Source organism: Charadrius vociferus, unplaced genomic scaffold (assembly GCF_000708025.1).
Source record: "Charadrius vociferus isolate BGI_N301 unplaced genomic scaffold, ASM70802v2 scaffold273, whole genome shotgun sequence".
NCBI lineage: Eukaryota > Metazoa > Chordata > Aves > Charadriiformes > Charadriidae > Charadrius > Charadrius vociferus.
In genome coordinates this window covers 630,213-639,795 of record NW_009647750.1, presented here as the reverse complement: position 1 = coordinate 639,795, position 9,583 = coordinate 630,213, and the positions used below count along the sequence as shown (strand labels likewise).

General features: G+C 38.0%; 1 protein-coding gene across 1 annotated transcript in view; it reads left to right on the top strand.

Moving 5' to 3' along the window:
• The first annotated feature begins 313 nt into the window (after positions 1-313).
• The window catches only part of LOC104283870 (E3 ubiquitin-protein ligase HERC2), a 119,347-nt gene continuing 110,077 nt past the window's right edge, over positions 314-9,583 (top strand). Inside the window, exon 1 of the mRNA XM_009882101.1 lies at positions 314-385. Within this exon, the coding sequence (XP_009880403.1) occupies positions 314-385 (72 nt within the window). The remainder of the gene's footprint in view (positions 386-9,583) is intronic.

Genomic DNA, 9,583 nt, shown 5'->3' with positions numbered 1-9,583 from the left:
TGATGTGGCTGGGGGCAGCAGAAGGGAGGCTGCCTTCCACGAATGTCACAGGGAAGGGAAGCGGGGTTTTGGGGAAGGGGGGCGGTTCAGACAGCGTCCTTAATACGGGATCCTCTCCCTGTGCAATTTCGGGGGTGGTGAACGCGGGAGGTCCTTATTCACGGTACATTTGTAAAGAGCAAGTGGAAGCCATCCTTGTCTGAAGAAAAATAACCTTGTGTGGTTTATTTCATGTTGCTAGATCGTTGTTTTTCTCATTCTGTGGCAGGTTGGGCTGCTCAGCCAGCCTGGAGAGAAGGCTGGAGAAGGAAAGATGTCTTCTGAATCTTTTTGTCTGGCTGCTCAAGCTAGGTTTGACTCCAAATGGTTGAAGACAGACTTACAGGTAAGGAGTTAGATAGTTGTATTGTATTGCGGCCTTTCAGGTGCGGATCAAGGATGCTTTTAGTCTAAACAGCTGACAAACAGAAGACTGCAGCATTGCTCTTAAGATAGATGTATAGGGTTTTTTGAGTATGCTGATTTAAAACTGATCTTGAAGAAACAGTGACGTATTTTGAGCTGCAGATAGGTCTGTATTGTCAGTCCAGTCTCTTCTGCTTAGAAACAAGCTGGACTACATATGTGTATATTCTTTGCAGAGTGTCAAAGCACATAGCTGAGTATGTAGCATTACTGCTAGAACTCTAAATTGTTCATTTAGGCTGCTGCTAAACTTCTTGCCTGCATATGAGCTAGCAGCTTTAACACACAAGAAAACTGAAGCAGAAAGTGATGGAAATCTAATTTATATTTTGAAGAATCCAGATTAGCTTTTACTGTAGTTGTTTATATAATGGGTATAGGCTTCCTTTAAATTTTGTCGTTTTTGAAGCGAGTTAATTTTTTGTCAAAGATGTGGTTGAAATGGAACAGGTCTTTTTTTTTTTGAAACGTGCTGGTGCTCCGTGAAAGTTTTCTTTTGTCTTAGAAGATAATCTGTTCATTTATTAAAGTTGCGTGATACAGGGATGAGGATACTATCATGTTTTCCCAATTCAGGTTTGAAAATTAAGCAGAAAATACAGAGAAGTAGAGTGCTTTGGGTCAGTTACGTTTCTTTCAGATGAAATAGGCAATTAGAGTAAGTCCCTGACTTGTCTGTTGTCTTCCTTCCCCCAGATGTTGCATATAGATACCTTACTTTGAATAACCATTCCAAGTTCCTGCTCAAAACTCTGAAATTCTTGTTGGGATGGGCCAGACAGTGTTATTTCTTTCGTACAGATTAATAATAACAAATTTGACAAATTGTATCCTGAGTGACTGCCCAAAATTACATCCTGATAGTCTGAATGGTTGAGTTCAGCTGTTCTTGTGGTTAGATGAGGGTTTTTCCCCATGCAGTTGTGTTTGAAAAGCAGCCTTTCTCCAATATTTTACATCAAACAAGCTAAATTGGAATCAGAAGTGACAGATACAGCCTTAGACATTACATTATTTAGTAGGTCTTGTATGGAAATGCTATGAAATGACAGGGCTTGCTCTTGATTTGGCTAGATTGGTTCTATTTTCATCTTTTATTCATACTAAAGTAAAAGTTTTGATCCAAAGTTAGGTATTTTGGCTAATGTGGTAAACGGGCGTAGTAGAAACACTGAAGATAAGTATACTAAGAAATACAAAAATATTTTTGTGATCCCTGGAACCTGGCTTCTAGGTTACAAGTATGTTGCTTCAACGATTGTAGAATAGAGGAAAATTTTAGCTGTAGAAGTGGCGATCTTTGTAATAGCTGCTGACTATGCATTGTCGCTTTTCTTCTGTATTATATGGGGTGAAAAATGTGACTGTTCATGTGGTTTGTCAGATTTTTTTCCTCTCATTTGTACTGCCTTTTTTTCTACATCCCTTTTTTCTATTTATATAAACTTTTGACAAGGTTTCAGTTGCCATCCAAACTTTAAGGGTTATTTTCAGCTGAGTATGTATAGATGCAATGAAATATTTGTCTTTCATGAGACTGTTGGGTGGTTAATGTGTTGTAATAATTCCTTTTAACAATAAAAATCTTTATTTGTAACAAACTTCTATGAATAAGCTCTCTTATAAGTAAGAGTCCTTTATGAGCAATAACAAGTTAGACTCTAATTGTCAGGGTACTCCCTTTGTTTTCTTCCAATCATGCTGTAGTCAAAATAATGAGATTAATGAAAGAAGAGAACAGTAATCATTTGTGATCTGTTGGACGCAAACATCATTTCTCTGGAATCTGAAGGCTAGCCAGGCCTCCTGGGTATAATGTAACTTTCTTATTAGTTTAACTGTTTTTGGTATTACACAGGTCCTCATCACCTCTATCTGGATGTATGTGTACAGTATCTTAAAAAATGTGCAGGTGAATCTTGACTTACTCTTTTTTAACGTATTAAATGGCAGATGTCTTCTGTCAAGTAAAGGGTTTTTATGCTCTGAGGAATTTTTCTATTGCATGATTGACTATTTTAGCTACTGGTTGACTAGCATAACCTAGCCGTATGCAAAATTTCTTTATAGGTATAAATCCTGTCCCTTAATCATTTAAATTCTGTGTGTACTGAATATGCTGATTTCCTACTGTGTATGTTTTTACCGGCTAACTATAGAAGGGACTTATTGGTGTTCAAGAGACTGTCAACAGGAATTGAAAAGATAAGTGTAGTACCTAGAATAGATTTGAAGAAAGACACACTTATTTGTGTGAATTAATCAAGCTGACTACAAATTATTGTTTGGAATTAGACCCTGAAACTCTTCACTTTGCAGCTAGATTTTTAACTTTCACTGTATAGCACTCCAAGACTGGGTAGGTGAAAGTCCTTGCAGAAACGGAATTATACCAGGGGAATTCTTACCTTAGGAGACATAGAGATTGATTAGTCTTTAAAACTATTTTTTTTTTCTTAAGTTCTTTGCTGCTGCAAAATTTGGGGAGTATAGCTAGAATTGAAAGTGCAGTGTTTCATTTGGTGGGCTGACAGTCTCCGATGTCTGACTTGCTTTTCCTTTTTTTTTTTTGTTTTTGTTTTTGTTTTTGGAGTTACTGTTGCCAGAGAGTTTGCTCTTTAGACTTGATGGCTGTGGCAGTTATTGTGGATTAAGCCAGTGAAACCTCTCTGAAAATCACTGGATTCTTTTTTGCTTTAGCTCGAGATGATGTTGCATTAATAATGTTAATACATGATATTATAATATTATGTGCATTAATAAGTCTATAATATAGTGGTATTAATACAATAAGAAAAGAATGACACGTGGATTTTAGCATGGATTGTGTTTAATCACCTGTGCGCGTCACTTCCAGCATCCAGGCTAAATTTAAGTGTTCTTGTTCAGTTTTGGGATGTTACTGTTAAGAGACAAAGCCACTGTGATGTAGCATATTATTACTGTTCTTAAGAGATTATCAAAGACACAAGCCTTTTTGTAATAGCAGTGAGCCTCTAGGCTGCAGGATTAACCGAAGTGGTGTGTAATGTTAATGGAACTGTATCTTGACAATATATTTTTTTTTTTGTTATATTAATTTATCTGAAACTAATCAATATTATTATAGGAAACCAAAATGCTCTACAAAGACCCAAGTGCACCCCATAACTATTCCATGTCTTTTTGCTAACTTCGTAATTAGTTGACCTATTACTGTGTGATTTACAGCTGCTAGTATAATTTGAACTGATTTGAAACATTTGTTTTATTAAAAGCCTAAATTTCCTGGTGGAGCAAGATTGAGATATTCTGTGTTGTCTGAAAAAACACAAACTGTTACAGCAGCTGAAAAATTAAGACAGTTCAGCTCAATAGGAGGTAACATCAGTAGTAAAATATATAATATGTTCTCATATTACATATATAAATAGTATGTGTATAAGATCATCATTAATAAAGTAAACCTATGAAGTTATAAAACAGGTGAATTTTAGTGCAGGTCACTTTTTCATGGGTCACGTTTAATGTAGTAGCTAGAAACGTTAGCGTATCACTTAAATTTCCAATTTTTTTTTTTAGATTTGAATTAATACATTTAAAACCACTTACCTATTTATGTGTATTACTAGTGGAAACTATCACATTCATAGGAAATTCTGTGTGTAATGGGAGATTGTGTTTTAATAGCTGTTTCTTAGGAAGACATATTTTTTTTAAAAGGGAAAGTATGAAAAAAAAGAAGTGAAAGGGAAGATTAAAATTGTTTACTTAAACCTAGATACCTAGTTTGCTGAATCAAACTATGCTTAAAATAATTCTGATTAAATAGATGTACTGTACTACTAATTTAGAACGTTATGCAGAGAACTTTAATTAGCGATGGCTGAATAACGAAAAACTAGAATTGCTGTCGGCTAATGGGAAGCATGTGTATGTTTGAATGGTGTTTATTAGTCTGCTTGTTGTGGATCCTGCGGAGAACTACTGTGCTTAATAGCAGGGGTTAGAGGTGAAAGACTTTCATCTTCCTGTAGTGTGGAAAAACACTTTAGGCAACAGTCAAGGTGCAAAGAGCTGTCCACAAGAGGAATATGATGCATTTTCGGCAGTTTTCCTTGAGTTTGTGGTTGGCAGGCTATTTCTGTCATCTTCTTTTGCCACAGAGACAAGAGCCAGCTCTTTAAAATGAAACAGCCACCTGTAAGAGTTGCAATGATCTGAAACCTTTTTACCTTCACTGCAAAGTTAAAGCTGGAATTTTGCTTTTTATGAAAATGCCATTCTTCTAGCATGTAGATCAGTGTCTTTGCTTGTAAGAAGATAATGTAAATAAACGATGTCTTTACTAGTAAAAGCAAGAAGTTAATGAAAGTTGCTTTCTTCTAGTTTGTTGATTTCCTGTTAATTTTCTTCTTAGTTTTGTTTTTTTGATCGAAAAATGAAGGGTTTATGTGGAAGCTCTTAGAGCAAACTGCAAATGAGAATTCCTACATTTTTAAATGAAGTGAAGTTTGCAACAGGGATTTTTTAAAATTATTTTAAAAATGCAGTAATGCTGTCCCTCCAAAATAAGTGATTTCCAGAGGGAGGGATGAGGACTCTATGTGGAGTGATAGGTTAGGGAAATTAAATTTAATAATATGCAAATATTTGGGCTCAAACAAAACTACTGTTCTGCAAGAGAATTTATCTTCTAAGTTTGAGGGAATGACATAGTTTTTCTTTGCACATGACCATTAACTGTTAATAAACTTTTGCAACAAATGGGAGACCAGTAGACTGTTATTATGGGGACATTTCTAGTTTAACTCCTAAACTGTTGAGGGTAGTGGAGCACTGGCACAGGCTGCCCAGAGAGGTGGTGGAGTCTCCCACTCTGGAGCCATTCAAAACCCGCCTGGACGCTGTCCTGTGCAACCTGCTGTAGGTGACCCTGCTCCGGCAGGGGGGTTGGACTAGATGATCTCCAGAGGTCCCTTCCAACCCTGACCATTCTGTGATTCTGTGTGTTGAAGTGTTGTGTGGCTACTGAACTTTTCTGTCTTTGCTGTTGGAGCTTTAGAGCAGTATGTTTAGGTCTAATGATGTTTCACTGTGCTTTGGGTAGGTGTGATAAGCAGCAGTGTTTTCAGGGCATGCTTCAGCAGGGAAGGAAGCAAGCTAGGGCAAAATACTGAAGAAGATGACAGTAAAAAAGGAAACAACAATTGAATGGATTCACAAAAAGCAAAAACAACAGAGAGACTTGGGAAAGGACTTACTGTTCTGTGATTTCCTTCACCATTACTGAGCTGAAAAAGTTTTTTTAATGTAGTCTTTAAAATACAGCCAATGGCTAATGCAGAAGGAACTGAATAGAAGAACAGATTCTCCTTCCCCCTCCCCCCTCCAGCAATTCAGTTCTGAGGTGAAGATTATTTAAGTAGCTTATGTTTTAATACCATATTGACATTTTGTGATTATGAAGTCACTGTCTTGAATTTCCAGTGCAGTTACATAATTAGGAATCTTGCATGAATCAATCCACGTCCTTTTGTGTAATTTTCTTTTCTCAGCGTCATTTTTCTTAAGCTCTAGTTAACTTTTACAGAGGCTTCTATGCTTTCTCCAGGAAAGTTTATGAAACCACATCAAGAATGTGATCTGCTGTACCACATGGAGTACCTTAGGCCCTTGCTTATTTGGCATGGGATAAATGGGCAGGGCTGAGACTTAGGTCTTACACTTGCACTATAAACTCCTTGCAAGTGGCTGAATGCAAGAAGCATTGGGAGCAAAAGAAGAAAGTCATATGTGCTTGTGCTGGCTAAGATTGTCTTAAAACACCACAGAAAGAAAGAAAAGCAGGATTGCTTAGTCAAAGCAGATACTTAACTTTTCTACCATACAGTTGATTTACTGTTATCTTCAGCTGCTAGTTTCACGGAATCACGAATAGTTGAGGTTGGAAGGTACCTCTGGAGGTCATCTGGTCCAACCTCCCTGCTCAAGCATGGCCACTGCGAGCCAGTGTCCCAGGACCATGTCTGAACGGCTCTTGAATATCTCCTAGGATGGAGACACCACAGCCTCTCTGGGCAGCCTGTGCCAGTGCTTGGTCACCCCCACAGTGAAAAAGTGTTTCCTGATGTTCAGAGGGAGCCTCCTGTGTTTCAGTTTGTGCTCATTTTCTCTGGTCCTGCCACTGGGCACCACTGAGCAGAGCCTGGCTCCCTCTTTCTTTGCACCCTCCCTTCAGGTATTAATATACATTGATGAGTTCCCCCCTGAGCCTTCTCTTCTCCAGGCTAAACAGTCCCAGCTCTCTCAACCTTTCCTCATAGGACAGATGCTTCAGGCGCTTCATCATCTTTGTGGCCTTTTATTGAACTCCCTCCAGTATGTCCATGTCTCTTGTCCTCAGGAACCCAGAACTGGACCCAGTGTTCCAGGTGTGGCCTCACCAGTGCTGAGTAGAGGGAAAGGATCACCTCCCTCAGCCTGCTGGCAACATTCCTCCTAATGCAGCCCAGGACTCCCATTAACCTTCTTTGTGGCAAAGCCATGTTGATGGCTCATGTTCAACTTGGTGTCCACCAGGACCCGCAGGTTCTTTTCTGCAAAGCTGCTTTCCATCTGGGTTACCCCCAGCATATGTTGGTGCAGGGGATTGTTCCTCTCCAGGTGCAGGACTTCACACTTCTCCTTGGTGAACTTGACAAGGTTCCTGTCAGCCCATTTCTCCAGCCTATCGAGGTCCCTCGGGATGGCAGAACGACCCTCTGGCATATTAGACACTCCTCCTCATTTCTGTTGTTCAAGTGAAATATTTCTTTTAGGGTTATAGAATTTTGGGATCATGAAAATAAAATTGCTTGAATAATTCAGCACTTAAAAACCTCAGGCTTTTTGTTCACTTTTTGGCTATCATAGTGGCAATTCACTGTTAAATTTATGTCTGGTGAATGTCAAGTAGATTAATAGTGAACTAGTTACAGTTGGAATTGAGTTGCCCTCAGTTCTGACAGATGAATTGGTTGTAAATTCTGTTTCTTAATTGTCTGTTCAGTTGGTTGCTTTGATTATGGCTACAAAAAAAGCCCAATGTTCCTTTACTTTCAAACACGTCTCATTTTCTCCCTCCCCCAACACACACATCACTGGCAAAATGTTAACTACAGCCTGGATAAAAGCAAAGTTGTTTAACTGAAGGCTGCTTATGGTGTAAGCTTCCACATGAGATATTTGTAGAAGGAGGAGGAACCCTCTGACTTGTAATCTTGGTGGTTGCTCTATCTTTATGCAACATACCAAGAAAATTACTTTGATAAGAATTTGAACACCAAACCAAAGGCAGAAGAAATTTTGTTTACTTTTTTAGTTTTTAGTTGCTTGAAAGACTTGGGTGAACTTTGTTTCATGTGAAAGGATTAGAAGTTAAAACAGAGAAAACAATTCTTGATTCTACTTTACAGCAATGCTTACAAAAGTAGTAAGGTTCTGAAATTAAACAATGCTGCATTATGAAGAACCTTGAATTCAAAGCCTGTAGGCCTTTAGATTGTAAGCTTAAGGGCTGTGAGAATAATTTTCCATATCAAGGAGATCTAAGCATTTAAAATAAAATATATGAAAAGACAGTTTAACAGACAAAGAACATAACTTTGTGAAAACCATAATTTATCATGCAACCCATCTGGAGGCTTGCCTCACTCACTATTTTTCAAGCTTGTATTTTAGCATTCAACAGGTGAATGTTTTTTAAAAAAAAACAAAACCTTCTATGACATATGAGCCAAAAATAGTGAGACAGTTGTGTTTAGCTGTTTTTGCAAGAAAAAATTGTGAAAAACAAATTCCACAAGTGCCCCACTGAAGTGTAGGACCACACCTGATTAAGGAGAAAGTGAACACCATTTATTTTTGAAATATGTATAGACTGGGAACGATGCAAGAAATTCAGTCAACGGTGAATGGTTGATATCTTTTTTCGTTGTTGAAATGCAACTTTACTTCAGACTATTCCGGTTTTTAAAAAAATTAAGCTAAATGTAAAGCTTTTAGCAAACTACAGAATCTTTGCAAAAGCTCTACTGCTGTCTAGCTCTGAAGAACAGGGACTGCACTCTTCAGTAAAGCATGGTCACAGTGTAATTCTGGTGCTGCCCAATTCATAAATTGTGGGTAAGTTGAATAATGTCTATCTCACGCTGTGTGATTCTTTTCCCTCTTATACCCCTTGAGGTCACGAAATAGCAAAATACATAGGATGTGTCAGCTTATATTTTATGCTGAAAGAAAAATGATTGAAATCATTAATATCTGTTGGAGTGAATTTCTGAAGTATGGCATATGAAGACAAAGAACTGCTATGGTAATTTAGTGTGTTACAGTGGTGTCAAAACATGCAATTTCTCGTTAATTCTTCATGTTAACTGAAATTAGCTAGATCAGCAAATGGCTTCCCTGCTGGTGGTTCTGACTCTTAAAACCTGTAATCTTTAATCAGTAAAATATCATTAGGAAATAGATCAGAATAAAGTATAAGCAGATGTCTATGTATAACGGTAAAGATTTTACAGCAATTGTGTAAGTAACATCTTTGTATTACTCAGTTAAAACACTTTGGATTTGAATACTAGTTACGTAACACAAAGATGCTTCTGAATATGTCTTCAGCAGAGGTGGGGTTTTTTTTGTGTGGTGGTTTTTTTTTTTTTTTTTTAAATGTCTCCACTGCACCACTTTGGTATACTAAAGGTATTCTGTTTTTCAATTTCATGTACTCTCCTCCTCCCTTATGCTATACAATTGCAAATTTTGGCCTGGTTATTACAGAATTCACTTGGGATTTTGACACCTGTTTTGCAGCATTTTATAGAGTAGAGAACAACATCGGCTGAAGGCAAGTTATCCCGGTCATTAGGATCCTTTAAGGGAGATCCAAATTGATAAATCATTAGGAGGCTCGTGTTACAGCTGGTGCTTTCATGAGTGCTTCCAGCTAGCACAACCCTGCCATTTGTGCTATCCTGTTGCACATGTAGTGTGTTGGGAACTGATCTGGGCTGAGGCAGCCCCTCGCTCTTCCCCCAGGCACAGCTGGTTTTAGCCTTGATTGGTTCCATAATCTGGGTCAGCAGACGGTCACGCACAC